Consider the following 21,077-nt stretch of genomic DNA (forward strand, 5'->3'; position numbering starts at 1 on the left):
ATTTTTTTAAGTTACTAAGTGTTTCAGTTAACTAAATTACAGGAGTTGGAATACTCCTTCAACTATCTTTTTCCTACCCGTGTTTTAGTTTAAATCACATCTTTTTGTGTAAATTGTAGCTGAAGAATCAATTTTAATTATGAATTATTTTTAAAAATAATTTGGATATAAAGCAGAACTATTCACCTCCTATAGTGATTTATTGTTTTAGGTTATTTTCTTACATCAGTAACAATTACTATCTTGAAATATTTTATGAATTTTGTTACAGTTTGAAATAAAAAAATACTTTTGTGTAAATCTTTAAAGGGTTGAGGAAATTGCTGAATGTATGAATTCTGTTTTCAATTTTGAATATAACTTGGAAAATATTTGTAAAATTTGACTATTTCGTCAAGACAACGTCACGTGATTAATCAATTACTCCGGTGAGGGGCGTGGCCACGGCTTGTCAATCATGTCTCGGCGATAAGCCCCGCCCCCTGCAGGCTGCTGGAAAGCGACTCAAAGGCAAGTTTGTATTTTTTTAACGAGCCTCCGGCGTGACGGTTCCGGACGCGAAGCAGCGGGAGGAGAGAGCCGGACAGCGGGGACCCGGAAACCCGGAGACCCGGAGCGCTGCACCGGTCCGTGCCATGAGCCGCTGATTTCACCGGGACCGTCGGAGGAAGCCACACCTGCAGGTAACGGCGATTTACCGGGAGACTCCGCAAACCCCGTATCGTACCGGGAGCCCGCCACCCTCCCGGATCACACCGGGGGATCCCGGTGGGTAAATGTCGGCTCATCAGCGGCCGCCTCGGGTTTTGAAACGCGGAGGGGCAACTTGATCTGCTGCAAGAGGCAGCCTGCGGTCACTCACCAGAGTCCGTCTGAAAAATCACATTATATGGGAATACGGCCGTTTGAAACGAGGTATGGACGCGGTTGAAGGCTTAACTGGAAGTTTAGAGGCATGTTATAATTTCGGCTTGCAGTAATATCAGAGACATGCGTTAAGTGAGTTTAAATCAAACTTTTCGTGTCACTCCTCCTGTTGTTCCTGCTGCCTTGTTTAGGTAAATGGTGAACGGGATGTGAAGGCTCAATCGAAGTTTTAATGGACGATTTTTAAACATTTGCTTGCCTAATACTTGATTTGAATCAAGCCGAATTTATTAACATATTGACACACGTCTTCTAAGGACAGTTTCATGATCGGATAATTAATTTATTTTGATGAATTTTGTTATTGTACTTTAAAGGACTGACTTTTAAATGGAGCCCGGTGCTGCTGTGTGTCATGTGAGAAAATGAAGGTGAAGGGCAGCTGCACGCTTTGCGGCGTTTCTCCATGTTTGTGGGTTAAAACCACCGGAAAACACCTGGAAACGGAACCGGACTCCGGACCGGCAGGTGTTTTTGCGGTGGTGGACCGAGTGCTCACGGAGCCCACAGCCGGGGACGGACGCCTGTTGACGGGGATGCTTTCCTCGGGCTCGGCCTCCGCTTTGTTCCCTCCGGGGTTACCGGGAGGTCTCCCGGTGCTGCGAACCGGCCGGTACCGGCTGCGCGTGACGGACAGGTGAGCGGGGACCGGGCCGGTTGTTCCGGTGATCCTGCAGAGGGTCAAAGACGTTTCCAGAAGCGCGCCGTGCAGGTGCGCGTGAACACGTTTGTTTACCTGCGTGACGTAAACATAAACATTATGATTTAACCGCGAGACTGAAGCGGAGGGCCGCACGTGCGTGGTGGTTTTTCTTTTCAGTCGTTCACTTTCTTCATTTTTTTGCGCTTTTTGTGCTTCTTTCAGTTCATTCTTGCTTCCTTCATGTTTGAAAATTTACTTTCTGCTTGAATTTTTCAGAACATGAACTTATTTAGTACCTTTGTATTTTTCTCTGACCATGTTCGTTGTTTTGCGTCTTTGTTTAGTTTTTATTCCGTCTTCTGGCATCACTGTGGGCCGATCTGTCCCTCCTTTAAACTAGTGTTCTTGCTGTTTTGTGTTACTGTTGTTTTTGCTCTGGTGTTTTTCTATTCTCCATTTTTCATATCACCGTTTTTTCTGTTTTTGTGTCTTTTTGTTTGTTGTTTGCATATTTTTCTATCTTCTAATACAATCCTTGTCCTTTTTTCTTATCTTGTGTGCTGTGTGTGTGTGTGTGTGTGTGTGTGTGTGTGTGTTTATCAGTCTTTCTGTCTTTGTCATGACTTTTTGTTTTTGCTCTTTGACTTTTGAGTCACTTTACTGTTTAGTCTTTGTTGTTGTCTCTCCTTCTCGTCCCTGCTCGCCTCCCCAGTAAGCTGTGCCGTGATTGGCCGCAGCGTCTCCTCTAATCTTTGATCTGCTTAACCTTGAGTTTTGGTAGCAGTTGGTTTTCTTGTGCAGCGGTTTGGGCGTGCGGCCCCTTCAGCGTCCCCGGCAGGTGTTTGATTCCTGGAGGTCAGAATTGGGCGCACTCTCTGAAGCGACCTTTGACCTCTGCGCTGTGTGCAGCGGTTGTGTAATCGGGGAACGTCTGAGTGGGATTACAGTCTGCTGCTCGGTGGGAAACGCTCGTCCAGCTGCTGCTCCGGTTATTTCTGGAAGTTTGTCGTCTCTCTGCGGGACGATCGAGCCCGGGAATGTAAACACAGCAAACCGCTGCTCCACAGAGGGAATCAAACGCCTGTCTGTGTGTGTGTGTGTGTGTGTGGGGTTGCCATGACGATGGGTTGATGTAACTGTACCTGCCAGGTGTTTGCGGCGCCGCCCTGCTGAATTGTGGGATTGAAACGGGAAACTCGGGGGTCGAGTTTCCCCGCGAGTCGAAACGCCGCGATGCCGTCATCAGAGTTCAGGTTAGCCGGCAGGCGCGAGGGGGCGGAGCCTCTTCTCACCTCCGGGGTCGAAGCGCCCGGCTGCAGAATCCAGTGACGCGTCCAACAGAACTCCTTCACTGCTGCGTTCGTGAGAACTCCCCCCGGCTGCCTTGCTCATGGCCCTGAACTCCGGTTCTCGCAGCGTGATCGGTCGTTTCCTGACCCACACCGGACTCTGCTGCAGGCCTGCTTTGATCTGCGGGCCTCATGTTTGACACCCCTGATTTAGACGCTAAATGTCCCACGCTCCATCCTGCGCCTGAACGCCTCCCGTGTGACCTCTGACCCCTTCCTTGTGGTGCGTTGAGGAGCCTTCCGTGGTGCGGCGTTTCCTCTGCAGGCCCCGCCCCCTCGCCCCTCCCCCGCCCGGCCGTCATTAGTCATCAATTAGCAGCTTAGGCCGGTGGAAAAGCTGCTGCGGTAAATCCTGCAGGACGCTTTAATCTGACAGGAGCTGCAGCCTCGACACACCTGAGGACCCTCGCAGGGTGGACACACACACACACACACACACACACACACACAGGTAGGACACACACACACTCACTCACACACACACAGACGCCTGTTCAGATCAGTTTCTGTTCACGTTTTCTTGTGAAAACGACAAACTTCGGTCATTTTTCGCGACTTGTTTCCATGACGACGATGTCTGAGACGGAGACGGGAAGCTTCTCGTAGTGACGCCACGCCGCCGGACGTTTGTTTCAGACGCCGAGCGACACACAAACGATACAAACGTGGAGTAACTTGAAGACAGACTGTGAGAAGACGCCGCTGGACTCGGAGGGGACGGGTTGTTGGACAGGAAGTGGTTTTTCCTGCAGCCTGACGTGAAGGTGTGTGAGTGTGTGTGTGTCACGTGAAGATGGGTGTTTGGGGAACGCCGAGCACGAAGCCGGACGCCGTTAAAGGATTTACTGCGAGTAGAACAGTGGACTCGGAGGAGCTGCAGGCCGTAGAGCTGGACGTTCTGTCACTTTTCCCGGTTTGGCGCGATGCCGGTGTATCTGTGTCAGTCGATGACGATGACGTGTGTGTGTGTGTGTGTGTGTGTGTGTGACTGACACACTGATCAACAAGAAACTGGAAGTGAAAAACCTCAAACAGCCTGAAGTGAGGAATCCTGCAGGAGGCTGGACTCCTGCTTCACATTTCATGGTTTCACAGGAAGAGAGAGGTTCAGAGGAGCTGGAGGACCTCCGAGACTCGGCCTGCTTTCAACTTCCTGTCAGTGTCTGAGGATCCTCTGGGAGCTGTGTGTGTCAGTGTGTGTCAGTGTGTGTCAGTGTGTGTCAGTGTGTGTCAGTGTGTGTCAGTGTGTGTCAGTGTGTGTCCTGTGCAGACGGACCCCCTGTGCGGCGCCGAGTCCTCAGCCGTAGGAGGATTACCGTGGGTGAGCGCCGGCCCTTTAAGGCGAGCTGCAGGTGAAGCTGTGGCGACGGTTTGTTGTGTCGGAGCAGCTTTTTGAGAAACGGCTCCCGAGGTGGAACTTTTTGAAACGCTCCAACTCCATTTCTGTTTAAATGGCAGAAAACGCAACTTTTTGAAAACAGCTGCGACCCGGTCTCCGAGTTTCCTCCGTGTTCCGCTGCGAGTTGCGTCGTCTTCTTTTCATGTTTCAGTTGCGTCGTTTCTAAAAACCCGACCGGTCCGTCCGCCTGCTGGGCTGAGCGAAGCGTCCCGCTCTGTGAATGTAGGTCTCAGATTAATGAGAGCAGAGCGGCTCGATCGCCCCGCCGCTCATCAATCGACCCGACCGCGTCCTGCTGGTGGCGCTGGCCGTCACGGGGTCGGAGGTCACAGACGCCCGTCTGGGAGACAAATTAAATAAATACAGAACTCTGAGAGAAAAGTAAACTTCGGTCTGAACAGTTCTGACGCAGCAGCTCAGGTTTATTGATTGGAACTGCAGTGGTGATCAGGAGCCGGTCTCCGTGGCGACGGCGATCTGAATTATCTAATGACTGATTTAAAAAGGCGAAACGTGCAGCGGAGATGACCTCGCCGCTGCTCCTGCGCCGTAAATCATTAACACTCGCGGTTTAGAGAAAACCTGCAAACAAGGCCCCGCTGCGGTTCCATCCAATCAGAGAACAGCTGATCGGTTTAATGAGTCACCGAGGAGGAAGTTTACGGCCGGAGCTGAGGACAGACTGAAAATGAGGTCTGATCCCGGATCCGGGTCCTGGAGTTCCCTGGACTCGCCTCAGCTCGGTCTGCTGGACCGTGTTGACTCTGGTGGTGCTCTGTGCTGCTGAGGTTTGCTTTGGACGCTGTTCCGGCTGCGAGACGAGGACGCTGCCGGGCTGCAGGACGTCCGGGACGTCCGGACGTCGTACCGAGCGTCTCGCGTCCAGCAGGAGGAACAGCTCCGAAGCTGATCGGGTTCCGCCTCACGCCTCTGTGAGCCTCTGTTTGTTTGTCGAAGGAGTCTCCTCACACACCGATAAGAGGCTGCGTCACCGCGACCTCCGACCTCCCTGCTGGGGCTTTCATTTGTCCGCACAGTGGCGTCACAAGAGGAGGAGGAGGAGGAGTCCTCCTCTTCCTCACAGCTGATTCACAGGACTGGAGTGGAGACAGATCCTGGTTATAAATGAAACGGCGTTCTGGATTTCTTGCTACATTTTATTATTTGGAACGTTATGCGACCATGTTGGAGCTTTGAAGACCTTCAGCTGAGCCTGAATGGAAACTTCACTTGTTACTTATTGTTTTACTTCCTGGATAAAAAGTGGAGAAAATATCTGTCGAAGCTCCTTCAGCGACGAATCCCAACGTGACCGAACCGGGGTTTTTATTTTATCACAAGACGAACAGAAACACGAAAAGCAGGACGCTAAAGTGACGCAAGAAATTCAGATCCGATCCAGATTCTGCTCATCATAGCTCTAGAAAAGCTGTGAACGCTCAACTTGTTGCTGCAGCCCAGCTTCACACCGTAACCTCAGAGTTACAGTGTTTTATGTATTGTAAGTGCTCCAGGGTTTTCCCATATATAACACACACACACACACACACACACACACACACACACACACACACACTCAGGGCTGTGCTGGCGGGGTGAAAGAGGGATTTCCTCCTCCCTGCAGATACTGTACCTGCAGGCCTGTTGTCATGGAGTCAGAGTAAAACAAGGAGTCGTGGGAAAAGCAATCACAAGTGTCTGAGAGACACACACACACACACACACACACACACACACACACACACACTGAGGATGTTCTCTCTCGGACATAAATCATTGGGGGTCTTTTGTGTTTTCAAGTTTAATCTGAGCCTGAATGTTTCTGCTCCACAGGAACCAGCCAGTCACGCCTTCACACACTCCTACAGCTGCTGGAGTGTGTGTGTAGCATTAATGTGTGTGTGTGTGTGTCTCCTCCAGCTGACTGTCCACGGTGAAGCAGCATGAACGGATATGAGTCTCCGGCTGTCGCCTCGGGCGTCTTCGGCTCCCAGATCAAGTGAGTTTCCCTCCAAAACATCCTCAGTCACCTTATCTGTGTCCAAACCACACACACACACACACACACACACACACACACACACACACACACACACACACTCGGCTGTGTGGTGCAGCCGGTCCAGTCTCGCCCTCTGTCGATCGGACCCGGCCCTCCAGTTGTTCCCCCCACTCCTGCGGTCTGGGCGGTTCGGGTTCTGCGGACCGCCGTTCTCCCTCTGGCCGGCTCTCGGACCCGGACCGTGTCCGGCGGGTCCTGGAGATTACCCAGCAGCCTCGTGGCGCCGCTGATCGCTGCGGTTAAATATTGCTGCGACTCGGTTTGTTTCTGAGAAACGCCGCATGAATCTTTAATGGCGGCAGAAACTCGACACACGTCTCAGACGGACGCCGTCCGACCGGCAGACCGATAGACCGGGCCGCGCTGAAACCAGGTCACGGCTCAACAGAAGACTCCGGTCCAGAACCGGGTCCAGGTTTTAGTCCAGGCTCCATCTGAAATGAACCAAGAGTCAAAACTCTGTTCCCACATCTGAGTGAAGTTCTGGTCCAGAACCTGATCCAGGACCCGGGTTGAGTTCAGGATCTGGATCAGATGAAGGAAGATCACTGCTCTGAACCGGCTCCAGGACCCGGGGACTCTGGGACGTGGTTCTGGAGCTTGACTCTGGAAACATGAGACTCAACATGATGATCAGTGATCAAAACCAGAGTTCTGTCTGCAGCCTCTGGTTTGTGTTAGATGTTGTGTGTCGGCTCATGAAGTGTGTGTGTGTGTGTGTGTGTGTGTGTCTCAGCGGTCACGACTCTCGGTCTCCTGAACCTCCCAGGAACAAAACCAAGCCTGGTGCCAAAATCACAAACGGTGAGTTCAAAGCCGCCCGTCGTGGTTTTGTAGTTTCTGCCCATTTTGTTTTGTTTTGTTTGTTTGTTGTGTTTGTTTGTCCGTCTCGTCCTGTTTGTCCCCCCCGCCCCCCCGCCCCTGATCCGTCCCCCGCTTGATGGTCTACATGTCTTCTGTCCTCGTTAACAGGATCAGATGAAATGTATTTCCTCCGCTCGTCGTCCAAACACAAAAAGAAAAGTCAAAGTGAGCCGAGGCCGTGTGTGTTTCTGCATGCCGCTTGGTGTGTGTGTGTGTGTGTGTGCGTGTGTGCTGGTTCAGTGATTCGGACTCTGACTTTGCTCTTTCTGGAGTCAAAGTCTTGCCGCTGACTCGGCCGTTGAGGCTGCAGGTTGGTTTTTCCGGGCGACTGAGCCGCTGCGTTTCTTCCTGCCAGAACAAAGGAAGCATTTCTCCAGGAGCAGCATCAACAGCCTGACCGACACGTCGCAGTACCACGTCGAGGTCAGTACCGGCCCCGAACCCCGCCCCGGCGTCTCCGGCGCCCTGACCGTCCTCCTCCCGTGTCCCTCAGCACCTCGCCACCTTCGTGCTGGACCGGAAGGACGGGCTGATCACGGTGGAGGACGGCGTGCGGCGGCTCCGCCTGCTGGACGCCAAAGGGAAGGTGTGGACGCAGGAGGTGCTGCTGCAGGTGGAGGAGAAGACGGTCAGCCTCATCGACCTGGAGACCAGGGTGAGGACCCGGAGACCTGGCCCGCGGCCCCCCGGGCGGTCGAGGTTCTGGTTCTGACGTTGCGTTCTGCGGCAGAGCGAGCTGGAGAACTTCCCCGTGTCCTGCGTCCAGCACTGCCAGGCCGTCACCAACGCCTGCAGCTACGACTCCATCCTGGCGCTGGTGTGTAAAGAGTCGGGCCAGAACAAGCCGGACCTGCACCTCTTCCAGTGTGACGACATCAAGGTCGGCCGCCGCCGGGTCGCCGTCACGGTCGTACAAACATTCACGTGTTGGGTAATCGGTATTCTGTCTGACCAGGCCACGCTGATCCACGCCGACATAGACAGTGCCATCGCCGATGCCAAAGGAGGGAAAGTGAAGAAGCGTCCGGAAGCTCTGAAGTAGGAACGCGTCTCCTGTCCGCTTTAAGCCCCGCCCCCTGGTGCCGGTCGGTTCACCCTCCTGTCCGTCCGCAGGATGATCCTGAAAAGCGACGGCGCCATCCCCCCGCCCCCCTCGGCGCCCGCCCCCGAGCCGCCGGCGCCGTCCGGACAGCTGGACGTGAAGAGCCGGGCGGCCGCCTGGTCGGCCTGGACCAATGAGCAGCAGGACTGTGAGTGATGTCATCACGCCAGCATGGCCGCTGGAGCCGAGCTTTTATCAGAGTCGCGTCCGGAACACGAGAATCATCCGCTTACTGACGCTATTTAAACGTTTTTCTTTGTTTTCGGCAGACGAGCGTCAGCAGCAGCTCCTGGAGGACGGGGAGCCACTGGAGATGACGGCGGCTCGAGTCGACCGAGACGTGGTGAGCCTCTTCCTCTTTATTTCTTTTTTTTTTTTTTTTTTTTTTTTTTTTTAAATAAAGCCTCTCGGGGCGGCGAGCAGCTGGAGGAGGTCACACGAGGTCACGGGACAAAAGATGAGAGATTAAACCCAAGAGAAGATCACTTTTATTTAATCAGAGTCCACAGAGGCTGAGCAGGGAAATCTGGTTACATAACACACACACACACACACACACACACACAGGCTCAGCCTGGTGACCTGCAGGGGGCGCTCATGCTAACAGTTGTTTGTGGCCCGTCAGCAAATCCTGAATCACATCCTGGACGACATCGAGTTCTTCGTCACCAAGCTGCAGAAATCGGCCGAGGCCTTCAGCGAGCTGTCCAAGAGGAAGAAGAACAAGAAGGGCAAGAAGCGAGGGCCCGGGGGTAAGTGCCCCCCCGGGGGTAAGTGCCCCCCCCCCGGGGGTCAGTCAACAGTCTCAGCGTAGAACGTGGAGAACGTGACGACACGACCAAGAAACCCCAGACAGAACGGCTGGTCTGACTGCTGTTCGTCCTCCGGTCCTCCAGAGGGCGTCCTGACGCTGCGCTCCAAACCTCCAGCCGAGGACGAGTTCGTCGACTGTCTGCAGAAGTTCAAGCACGCCTTCAACCAGCTGGTAACCGACACCGGCCGCTAACTAGTCTGGTGAACTGAAGGTCATGTGACCAGGTCCAGCCGGTCTGATCTGGTTTCAGCTGAGTTCCTGAGGCAGGTCTTCTGAACACACCCCTCAGTGTGTGTGTGTGTGTGTGTGTGTGTGTGTGTGTCTTTCAGGGTAAACTGAAGGACCACATTCAGAACCCGAGTGCAGAGGACCTGGTTCACTTCCTGTTCTCGCCTCTGAAGATGGTGAGCGGTCTGGTCTCGGGCCGGTCCGGCGTGGATCCCCGGCGCTGACGGTTCCTCTCCGCTCCTCCTCAGGTCATCCAGACGTCGGGCAGCGTGGATCTGGCCCGCAGCGTCGTGGTTCCCCTCCTCACCAGAGACGCCATCGAGTTCCTCCACGCCGCCGGCACGGCCGAGGAGCGCCACCTGTGGGTCGCTCTGGGAGACGGGTGGACCAAGTGCCGGTGAGCTTCACCAGGAGAGCCCGGTTCTCCCTCTGCCGGTCCGACGGTTCCTCGCATGTCCTCCCGGCGTTCTGTGAATGTCCCGCTGATGTTCTCCTTGTCATATAATCGCGTTATGCTGATGATGTCCTGATGTTCTTCCCGGATCGTCTCCTCCTCTTCAGGCTGGAGTGGCCTAAGGACCATTACTTCCCGCCCTGCGTGTTGCGGTTCCGTGACGGTTGGGAACCTCCGATGCTGCCGGTGATGATCCGGAGCCGGGAGGACGTCAGTCAGCTGACGGAGAGCCTGAGCGGCGCCGACATCCACCAGATGGAGGATCTGAGGCTGCGTCTGAACCCGGAGGTCAGAGCCGTGGCGCGAACGCCATTCCGCCGCTTCCTGCCGCCGGCAGGGCGTCGCTGACTTGTGGCGTTTCTTCTGTCCCGCAGCAGCAGGTGGCGCTGCAGAGGTTCCCCCCCGCCGACGGGTACGCCCTCCCCGCCGCCTCCATCAGGCGCGTGCAGTCGCTGGATCAGGACGCGACCGTGGCGGCGTTGAAACACGCCTTCGGCCGCCACGTCGACCGGTAACCGGCGGGTCACACGACGCCGTGGAGAACCGACCGGAGCCTGTCCGCTAACGAGACGCTAGCATGACTCGCTCAGCAGCTCAGTCGATCACCGATCAATTCACACCGACATGGATGGAGGCAAAACCACAACAGTTTCTCAGACTGAAACATTTTCAACAGAATCTTATAAAATGATAGAAAACTAAATCAACTCAACAGATTCTCACCGTTCTGCTCCTTGTATCTGTAGAACAGCTGTGATATTTCCTCCTCTGTGAACCAGGAAGTCAAACAGCAGCAGATCATGTTCTGCAGAGCAGCAGCTGCTCTTCATCCACTCACTGAGTGTGGTGGCGCCACCTGCAGGCCACACGGAGTTCTCAGAAGTGAAGACAGGAAATAATGGCTGCTGAGTGAATCCTGTCTTTTCCTTATTTTGCCTTCTGCTTTTTCTGCTTCTTCATCTTCTGCTGTTTCTGCTTCAAGTTATTATTTTTCAGACCCTTGAAGTCTGGATCCTGAGTTTTTCTCTCTAAATGAGTCTTTTTGTCTGGTTTTTTGTGAAGTTTCTTCTGGTCGTTTCTCCACGGCTGCAGATTACATTCATATCTTTAATTTATTCAGTTTATTCGGACGTGGCCGGTTTACTGTGCTTAGTTACTTTCGTTTGGTTTAATTTTTCTGATTCAGTTGAACATTTTACTTTGTCTTTTGCCGCTGAATGTCACAGAGGAAAACTTTATTTTAAGTTGCTTAGGTTTATTTCTTAAAGTTTTCATCAATAAAATACAAAACCATTCTGAAATGTAAAATGGAAATTTGACTCCTCCCCCTTTCTCTCTGACTCTCCCTGACTGTGTTGCAGGAGTTTGGACGTTCACACCCTTTATGCCAAATCGAAGTACGACTTTGTGGCCAGAAACAGCACCGAGCTGTCGGTGCTCCGAGACGAGGTCGTCGAGGTGAAACGAGAGATTCCGTTTATTCCTCCTCTCTTCTTCTTCTTCCTTCCTTCACCTCTCATTTCTTCAAGCTCCAGACTTCAGTCTGTAATTCCTTGAACTGAGAGGCGGGGACTCGGGCGTCTCTAATCCCCGGGTCCGGTCTGCCAGGTGCTGGACGACAGGAAGCAGTGGTGGAAGGTCCGGAACGGCTGCGGCGCGTCGGGCTACGTGCCAAACAACATCCTGGAGATCAGCCGGGCGGTGGAGCTGACGGCCCGCGGCGAGCCCGTCTACAGCCACACCATCCAGGTAAACAACAACAACCGACGCCGCCGCCGCCATGGCAACCGTCCTGTGTGACCTGTCTCACCTCCATCCGTCCGTCCTCTCGTCTGAAGCTCATGATGCCAAAGAAGGAGTTTGAGTTGTTTAAGGTAGGACCAGTGTGTAGACCCAGCCTGCAGGGGGGTGTGTGTGTGTGTGTGTGTGTGTTAGTTTCTCCTTCACACTCCTCCGTCAGCTCCTACACCCGAACTGAGTCTGAATTAGAAGTTAAATGAGGTTTTATTGATTTTGCAGGTGAGTAATCTGATTACTCAGCAGCCAGGGTTCAAACATTTGTGTGTCTTTTTAAGACTCACAAAAGTGTGTGTGTGTGTGTGTGTGTGTGTGTGTGTGTGTGGTTTATTTTAGCTGGTTTTCAGGCTGGTGCGTTTGTAGCTCAGTAATTAGATTACTTTGCAGTGTGTGTTTGTAGGTGAGTAATCAGATTACTCTGGAGCGTGTGTGTGTGTGTTCAGTGTCTGATCTCGGTCTGTTTTTCCCGAGTGCAGCAGCTGCTCGGAGAACTTAACGAGGTAAACGAAGCACACGGCGAGCCGCCGCCATCTTTTCCCGTCGTCATGGAAACGGCTCGAAGAAAACAAACCAACCTCCGGCCCTTGTTTCCGTAGAAACAGACCTCCAGGTCCGACTTCCTGCCCGGGAAAGCGGCGGCCACCCCGATGCCTCCGCCCCCGACGCCGCCCGCCGCCGCCTCGCCCTCCCCGTCCCGGCTGCCCACGCCGCCGCTGCCGCCGCCGTCCGCCGAGCCCGCCGGCGCCGCCAGCACCGCCGTGACCCGGCGGGGCAGCGTCACGTCCGGGGAGAGCTCCGCCGCCGGCGCCGCCCTGAGGGAGCAGAACACCCCGAAGCCTGCAGCCGGGCGTAAGAGGCGGAGCTTGGTGACGGCGGTCCGGATGTTCGGTTCTAGACGGTAACGAAGGAACGTCTGTCTGAATCCAGGCAGGAAGTCCAACATGGAGGAGGTCCAGGACGAGCTGATGACCCGGCTGACGCTCGGCCGCAGCGCTCACAAGAAGTTCCCGGTTCCCGGACGAGGCGGCGGCGGCGGCGGCGGCTCGCCGTCCGTCAGCATCACGTACGACTCGAGTCCGGACGACGTGAAGGCGTGGCTCCAGGCCAAAGGCTTCAGCCCAGTGTGAGTGGCTCGGCCCGGCGCCGCGCACGCTGCCGCGTGTGTGTGTGAAACGTGTGTGTGTGTGTGTGAAACGTGTGTGTGTGTGTGTGCAGGACGATCACCTCGCTGGGCGTCCTGACCGGCGCGCAGCTCTTCTCGCTGAACAAGGAGGAGCTGAAGACGGTGTGTCCGGACGACGGCGCCCGGGTCTTCAGCCAGGTGACGGTGCAGAAGGCGGCGCTGGAGGTTCGTTCCTCGCTCACTTCCTGTCTGCCGGCGAGCTTCAGGCCTCTGATTGGTCCATCAGACGCGCGAACGCCAGCGGCAGGAAGCAGACAGCCGGAGCCAGCGGGGGGCGCCGTGGAGCCCGTCTGGCTCTCAGACCAGTTTCAAAACTTTCCCTTCATTCCCAAAACTGAAAATGAAATCTGACAGAGAAAAATCAGATTATTTATTTGGTTTTTGGAAATATTTCCTCCGTCTTAATTTTAAAACTTTGAATCAAACCAACTTGACAGTTAAAATTATTTTGAAAAAAAATTCAACTTTATCCTCAAGAGTTTTTTATCCTCAGAAAATGTAATTTTTTTTTTTTTAATTTAGGGAAAATATTTTCCCTCAAAACTAAAAAAAATACTTTATAGTTTTCAAACTTTAATAAATAATAAAAACCTTTCTAGGTTATTGATATGTTCCCCAAACGTCAAGAATCTCTGTGTAGCAGAAAAATGATTCTTTAAGCTATTTTGATTATTTTTCCATTTTTGTTTTTTTTTAATTATATTTTTCTATTGACTCAATTTGTTTGGTATTATGTGATTTATTTATTTTTCAGTAAAATCGGCCTTATTTAATTAAAACTTGATTTGATTTTATCTTCAATATTCATTTTTTTTTTTACATATTGTAAATTTTAATGTTCAACATTAAGTTTTGAACGTGACTTTTCTCAGCCTCAATGAGTGGATTAAATTTAGAATATTCACAAAACGAAGCAGTTTCTTACATTTTGCCTGTTTGAAAGACTGAAACTAGATCGATGCAAAAATTCATTTAGAGTTAATTTTTTCTGAAAATTATTTATTAGACCTTTTTTATTATTTAGATTTTAAATGCTGTCATAAGAAAAAAAAAAAAAAAAACCTCCTGGCCTTGTCAGTGAGAAACGTCTGCTTCCTGCCGTCTGTCGGCGTGTTCGTGAGGGGGTGTGTGGTGTGTGTGGTGTGGGGTGTGTGTGTGGTGTGTGTGTGGTGTGTGTGGTGTGGGGTGTGGGGTGTGTGTGTGTGTGCGTCACCTGCTCGGGTTTCCCCCAGCTCTGCCAAGGTTCTGGTGTGTCGGTGTGTTTTGCCTCCTGCAGGTTTTCTTCTGACCTCCTCTGACCTCCTGACCTTTGACCTGCTCAGGTATCGTCTTCTCGCTGGTTCTGCTCCTCGGCTCCGTTCTGTCGGCCCGATTCCGCCGCTCTGCTTCCTCCTCGCGGCGAACCCAGTCAGACGAGAATCCGTAACAGAACCGAGTCCGCTCGGGGTCTGCCCCTGCCTGGGTTCAGTGGAGGTGCATTGTGGGTAATCCGGCCCTCAGAACGAAGCGTCTGGGTCCTCCTAGTGGCTTGTTAAGGCGGCGCTCGTCTCCCCGCTGTGGCTGTGCTCCAGACTCCACCGCGCCACGCTGCCCGTTGACCTCTGACCCCTGTAGAGACCAGGATGTGACCCTTTAGCGCGAGGCCAGCCGGCGTCCTGCTGAGACGCCGAGCCGGCGTCCCGGTTAGCGGAGAGTCGTGTCTGGATGCACAAAGATCACCGATCAGCACGTCGGATGAACGACAAACTCCCCAAAATGGTCAAACACCATCAGAACAGTTTTTCTGTTATTTATTCACTAAACTCGACGGAAACCGTTTGGCTCTGATCGCTGTTGACGTGTCGGCCGGGAATCGAACCCTCGTCTCCTGCCTTCCCGACTCTACATTGCTGCTGTGATATTTAACCTCCGCCACCAGAGGGCGCTGTCTCTCCGAGCCGATCAGGCTCTTGGTGTTCCGGTGATGTTTGTGCACCCGGTTAGCCAAGCCCCCCCTCCCCTCCCCGTTACCCAGCATGCCTCCTGACGGGCTCGGTAGGCCTCTCCCTGGACTTCCTGTTCGCAGCTTGCGGCGGCGCCGGCGGCTTCCTGAGGTTGGTCCGGTCGGTGAATCCCGGCGCTGCGCAGAAACGCCGAGTAGCGTAGAAACGGCGCGGAGGCTCTGGAGGCGTCTGCAGAAAGAGGAGGAGCGATCTCCAGGTTCTGCTGGCGAGATCGGCAAGAACCAAACAGGAAGTTAAAACTCTTCTGAGGATCACGTCATAAAGTTTCATTGCGACAGTCCTGTTACCAGAAAAATGTTTAACAATTGGCAAATTACGGTTTTCAGTATCTGAGATTAAATTTCGTACAAAACAAACGTAGTTTAACATCAATGTGAATTTTAGATGTTGAAGCTTCAGATCTTCAGGCTGAGTCGCTGGAATCTACTGGATTCACCAGATCCAGACGCCTCAGAGCCTCCAGATCACTGGACGGGTCCTAACGCCTCTGTCCTTCTCTCCACTTCTTCACCTCCTTTGTCTTTGCTCTCTATTCTCTCTTTTCTTTCTGTCTTTTCACTCTTTCTTACTCTCTCACTTTACTCTCTCTCTTTACTCTCTCTCACATTCTTTCCACTGTTTCTTGTTCTCGCTCTTTCACTTTACTCTCTCTGTCTTTCTCTCTCTCTCGCTCTCTCTCAATCTATTCTGTCTCTACTTTCTATACTCTTGCTTGTTTGTTCACTCTCTCTCTACTCTCGCTCTACTCTCTCTCTCGCTCTCTCGCTTTACTCTCACTCTACTCTCTTGCACTATGTCTCTCTCACACTCCTCTCATTCTCGACTCGCTTGCTACTCTCTCTACTCGCTCACTTCTCTCTCTCTCTCTCTCTGTCTCGCCACTCCCTCTACTCGCTCACTACTCTCTCTCTCTGTCTTTCTTTGTCTCTCTCTCTCTCTCTCTCTCTCAGAGGAATTCGGGCTCTGAGCTTCAGGAGATCATGAGGAGGCGACAGGAGAAACTTGCCGCCTCCACCTGTGACTCGGGGGTGGAGTCTTTTGACGAAGGCGGAGCCCACTGAGTCCCCGTGGCCCCGCCCGCCGAGTCCCCGTGGCCCCGCCCCCTCCTCCTCCTCCTCCTCAGTGTGCAGCCTCGCTCTCGTCTCCAGGCGGCGGCCGAGCGGGCGGAGTTCGTGGAGATCATGCGTCGCCGCCAGGAGCTGCTCAGCTCGTCGCCGTAGAGGAGAGGAGAGGCGGGACGCCGCCGGGACGCCGCCGGGACGCCGCGCAGTGTTACAGCCGCTGGACGCCGTGTTCGAGCCTCACGGTGAAAACATGAAACCACAACAAAATCCACCTTTCACATTAAAGTCTTCATATCCGCTGAATTTGTCAAAATCATTGGATCCAAATATTATTGAAGATGTTTTCTTTATCAGAACAAGTTTTTTTTTTTTTTTAATGGAAATTTTCTTTCTCAAAATAGCAGAGCAACGACCACGTTTCTGGTGTTTTCTGCACCAAAAAAAAAACCCTAAGTTTTGTGGTTTCATCGAGAGGATGAGGCGAAAATCCCGTCGAGGCTCAAACATCTGCGGAAATCTGTCGACTTGACTCCAGAGTGACAAATGTGAATCTCAGAGTTTTTGGGCCAACAACTTTCTGCTGTTTTCATTTTTATTTTTTTTTTATTTTAAGTTTCTATAAAAAGAACAAAAAAAACACTTTGGATCTGATCAAGAAGCACAAACACTTTATTCTAAACTGTAATTTATGAGCAGTAGAGAAGCTGTAGAGCGACCATGCAGATATTAATATATTAGTCTTGGCATTTTTTTTGTCAAATATGTGAATGTTTCTAATCAGCAGATGAGAAAAGAAATGAGAAAAGTTAAAGACGCTGCTTCACTGAGTCTTTGTACCATGAGAATCAGGTTTTTCTGATAAATGAATGAATGTTTCTCCACTGACTCCATGAATGTTTGCTCTAAGCCCCGCCCACACCAGCGGTACCCCCGCCCATAGTGAAGGTAGCTCCACCCACATTCAAGCTCGCCCCGCCCACAGTGATGTATCTATGCTGTAAATTCTCAGATAAGCGTTTTATCTTCTAACATGATTGTTTCTTTTACTTCAGACTCTTCATGACTGTTTTTAGAGGAAGATTTTTGAAGAACAGAACTCGTGACTCGGCTTAATGTCACAAAGTAAAAACTATTGGTGCTGTGTTTCTAATTTTGCTTAAAATAAAAAAATTGAATGTAACTTTAAGCGGAACAAAGGGCTCTCTGAAAGTGGTTCTCTAAAGGATTCTACAGAAATGTCAAATGTTGTCTTCAGTCCGTCTTAAAGTTTTCTACCTCCCAGCAGCACTGAGGCGTCGCGTTCAGTTCAGATTCATCGTAGCATCACGATGAAATTAACAAAATAAAGAAAACGTGACTGAACTGACAGTCTGTCGGCATCGCAGCAGGACGCTCTTCAAAACTATCAAATTATTAAAGCAAAGGAATTTTAATGCAGCGTTGTGATGAAATTACTAAATTATAACCTTTCAAGGAAAATTACATTTTCTGTTAAAGTTAATATCTTTTTCCCCAAATGTCAACTTTGAAAAAATGGTAAGACTATAATAAGACCACTTATTGGTCTAAAAATAAACAAAGGAAAAACAGTCATAATTTTGACTATAAAGTGGTAAGGCTATAGTAGGACCATTCATTGGCGAAAAAAGATAAGAACGAAATATCTTCTGTTGATGCACTGGAAATATTGCTTGACATAAACACTCAGTTTCCTGCTGTTATGAATTATTTTTCAACCTTTTTCTTTTACCTGAGAAGTTACAGTCGAGCCATTCCTGCAAAAAAACATTACAGACCAGAAGCTTTTTGAAAACAACTGATTAGAAACAACGTTCAGAGCATAAGCAAACATTCTGGAAAGAAAAAAGGTCAAAAAAGTTTGAATTTTGTGGAGAAAAAACTACGCAGTTTATTTTAATTTGAGGTTAAGAAGCATAGCACGCACAGTGTAGTTTTAAATTGATATCAGTATTTTCAAAACCTTTGACATCTTGAAGTTGCTCCGTGTTTTTCTGATAATACATTTGACTTCAGACACTCTGGAAAAAGAAATATTGATTGTCTTTGTTGTTGACACAAATTTACTTTTTTTCTCCTGATAAATTTCCAACTTCTGCAGCAGAGGAAATTCTCAGTGATGAGAATGAAACTGTAAAAGCTTTGAGAATGTCCAGAGAACAGTCGACTCTTCTGCTTCTCTCTGAACTGTAGCGTCGCTGTGATGAGCCGGGCGGAGTACTCCACCCGGATCGGGTGTTCTTAGTCATTAGAGGCCAATCGTGAGGACTTTAGTGAACTTTAGTTTTCATGGTGCCTTTTTTCCATTTCAATCTGCAATAAAACAGTGAAACAAACTGCTGTTTGAGTCCCGCTCTTCTTTTTCCCTTCAGACAGAAAAATACAACCAGAAAAAAAGTCTATAGATAAAAGTATATATAAAGTCTATAAGACTGTTATTGTTGAAAAAATATAAAGATTTTTTTCTTAATTTGGACTTTAAAGAAGTGATCAGGTGAGATTATTGTTAGTGAAAACTGGGGAAAAAAACGTTTTTTCTTCATTTTTACTTCAGAAAAGTGGTTTGGCTTTAGTAAGACCATTTTTAGTGAAAATTGCCAAAAAAAATTTTTTTTCTTAATTTTGACTTTAGAAAAGTGGTAAGACCATTTTTCATGAAAATTGGCCAAAAAACTTTTGGCTATGTGAAATAAAACAATTTTTTTTTCTTATTTTTCAGTTTAATTTTAATTGAAAATGTGGTCAGGCTATAGTAAGACCATTTTTAGTGAAAATTGGCTACAAAAAAATTCCTTAATTTGGACTTTTAAAAAGTGGTAAGGCTATGTATGATAAGACCGTTTTTCATAAAAATTGGCAAAAAATATTTTTTCTTAATTTTGACTTTAAAAAATTGATAAGGCTATAGTAAGACCATTTTTAGTGAAAAAAACCCCAATTTTTTTTTCTTAATTTTGACTCTAAAAAAATTGGTAAGGCCGTTTTTTTTTTTTTTTTAATGAAAATTGGCCAAAATATTTTTTTTAATTTTGGCTTTAAAAAGCAATATTGCTATGGTAAGACCATTTCTTGTGAAAATTGGCCCAAATTTTTTTTGTGAATTTTGACTTTTAAAAAGTGGCAAGGCAATAGGAAGGCTGTTTTTAGTGAAAAAAGCAAAAAAAATAAAATAAATAAAAAATTTCTTAATTTTGACTCTAAAAAAAGGGGTAAGACAATTTCTCAACAAAATTTGCAAAAAAAAAAAAAAAATCTTAATTTTGATTCTAAAATGTGGTAAGGTTATAGTAAGAGCATTTTTGATGAAAATTGGCCAAAATGTTTTTTTTTCTCAATTTTGGCTTTAAAAAGTGGGAAGGCCATTTCTAGTGAAAAAACAAAAAATATTTTTTTTTCTCAAATTTTGACTTTAGGAAAGTGGTAAGGCCATTTTTTTGTGAAAAAAAGAAAAACAAAAAAAAATCTCTTAATTTGGAATTTTAAAAATTGGTAAGTGTAAGACCATTAAGACCATTTTTTTAATGACATTTGGCCACAAAATTGTTTTCTTAATTTTTACTTTAAAGTAGTGGTAAGGCTATTTGTAAGACCGTTGTTCATAAGAAAAAGGTTTTCTTAAAGCTGGTGTCCGGAGTTTCCCTTTGTTTCCAACGTATGTGTCATTTTTTAACAGAGCTTCAATGTGTCAGTCTGGTTCAATACCATAATATAATATTAGCATAAAGCAATATAAAAATGTATTTATGAGCCCCGCCTTCGTCTCATAGACCCCATGTTATCCAAAAAAGCGCCTGTCAGCTTCAGCCAATAGATTTCGAGCTTCCGCATTGCCCTGCTGTCAATCAACGTGTGCAGCAGCCAGAGAGCCGTCGCTCGCCCAGCAGGGGAGAGTTAGCTCTGCAGCAGATATATCCACCGTCTGCTGAACATCCACCGTAAACAGCTCAACATGGAGGATGCTGCAGGACTGGAGGCTCTCATTTTCACCCGACAGATAATGCGCGTGCACAATTAAGGGGCGTGGCTTGGTCGCTCATGAAAGCAGAGGGAGAGCGATTAAAAAAACCCCTCTCTCTTTCAAAACTCCGGACACGAGCTTTAACTTTGACTTAAAAAAAATGGTAATGACCATTTTTAGTGAAAATTGGCTAAAAAATGTTTTTCTTAATTTTGACTTTAAAAAAATGGTAAGGCTTTTTTCAGTGAAAAAAATATTTAAAAAAAAGTGGTGAGAGCTGTGGATGTCATTAAAAAAGAGTGTGCTGCTGTGACGAGACTTGAAGCCCGGCGGCATATTCGACCTGGATCTGTGTTCTTAGTCATGACAGTAGCTCAGTGGGTAAAGCAGGTCGTCTTATAACCGGAAGGTTGGCGGTTCGATCCCCGCTCCCGCAGGCGTGAAACTGCCGTGTGTCCTTGGGCAAGACACTTCACCAACCTTGCTTAGTATGAAAGTTGTGAGAGTGAATGGTTGGTGGTGGGAGGGGCCGATGCAGCCTCGCTTCTGCCCCCCCCCCCCCAGGACAGCTGTGGCTACAGCAGTAGTTTACCACCACCCAGTATGGAGGGAATGAATAATACAATGTAAAGCATCTTTGAGTGTCCTGAAAAGTGCTGTATAAAACCAATGCGTTATTATTAGAGGCCAATCGTGAGGATTTTAGTGAACTTTAGTTTTCATGGTGCCTTTTTTCCATTTCAATCTGCAATAAAAACAGTGAAACAAACTGCTGTTTGAGTCCTGCGCTTCTTTTTCCCTTCAGACAGAAAAACTCACAACCAGAGCGGTGTAACTGCAACATTTTATTTTGTTCACACACACACACACACACACACTCGCACACACACACACACACACACATACACACACATTAAAACTCTGTGACGACTTCCCGAGTTCGGGATCGAGCTTCGATCGATAAGTGACACAATGCACGAGAAAAATGGCACCGATGACGGACGAGTTGGAACCGGACACACGAAACCAGCAGGAAGTCCGACACCTGATCAGCGTTCGCGTCTCTCACCTGTTCGCTTGTTTGTTTTTTTTTTGTCATTTTTGATATTTTTTTTCCTCACAGCAGGTGGAACAAAGTGCGATTCTCCCGCCGACCGCGAGGCGTCGCGGTCCGGCTCAGAACAAACGGATGCTTCACATTTACAACAACGT

General features: G+C 49.2%; 1 protein-coding gene across 8 annotated transcripts; it reads left to right on the forward strand.

Moving 5' to 3' along the window:
• The first annotated feature begins 528 nt into the window (after positions 1 to 528).
• eps8a (EGFR pathway substrate 8a, signaling adaptor) lies at positions 529 to 18,208 on the forward strand. Of its 8 annotated transcripts, none has more exons than XM_030113116.1 (24): positions 529 to 683; positions 6,239 to 6,317; positions 7,117 to 7,184; positions 7,353 to 7,409; positions 7,600 to 7,667; positions 7,738 to 7,899; positions 7,975 to 8,124; positions 8,200 to 8,282; positions 8,358 to 8,494; positions 8,616 to 8,689; positions 8,972 to 9,098; positions 9,243 to 9,331; positions 9,490 to 9,564; positions 9,637 to 9,785; positions 9,950 to 10,130; positions 10,217 to 10,353; positions 11,204 to 11,300; positions 11,451 to 11,591; positions 11,681 to 11,716; positions 12,116 to 12,139; positions 12,236 to 12,488; positions 12,567 to 12,762; positions 12,855 to 12,987; positions 15,776 to 18,208. In XM_030113116.1, the coding sequence occupies exons 2-24, from the start codon at positions 6,262 to 6,264 to the stop codon at positions 15,884 to 15,886; spliced, it is 2,604 nt and encodes an 867-aa protein (XP_029968976.1). In that variant the 5' UTR covers positions 529 to 683; positions 6,239 to 6,261; the 3' UTR covers positions 15,887 to 18,208. The 8 variants fall into 8 exon arrangements, with proteins under 8 accessions (XP_029968976.1, XP_029968979.1, XP_029968982.1 ...); XM_030113119.1 differs by having other exon boundaries at positions 15,974 to 18,208; XM_030113122.1 differs by having other exon boundaries at positions 10,217 to 10,254.
• Positions 18,209 to 21,077: the final 2,869 nt, after the last annotated feature.

The sequence above is a fragment of the Salarias fasciatus genome, chromosome 17 (assembly GCF_902148845.1).
Source record: "Salarias fasciatus chromosome 17, fSalaFa1.1, whole genome shotgun sequence".
In the NCBI taxonomy this organism is placed as follows: Eukaryota; Metazoa; Chordata; class Actinopteri; order Blenniiformes; family Blenniidae; genus Salarias; species Salarias fasciatus.

What these genes read in the sequence shown, in the direction of transcription:
- eps8a (XM_030113116.1), top strand. Translation starts at nt 6,262, where the DNA reads ATGAACGGATATGAGTCTCCGGCTGTCGCCTCGGGCGTCTTCGGCTCC. An exon ending in GGCTGCGTCTGAACCCGGAG is followed by an intron (nt 10,131 to 10,216) that starts GTCAGAGCCGTG and finishes TCTGTCCCGCAG; the next exon opens with CAGCAGGTGGCGCTGCAGAG. An exon ending in CCCGAAGCCTGCAGCCGGGC is followed by an intron (nt 12,489 to 12,566) that starts GTAAGAGGCGGA and finishes GTCTGAATCCAG; the next exon opens with GCAGGAAGTCCAACATGGAG.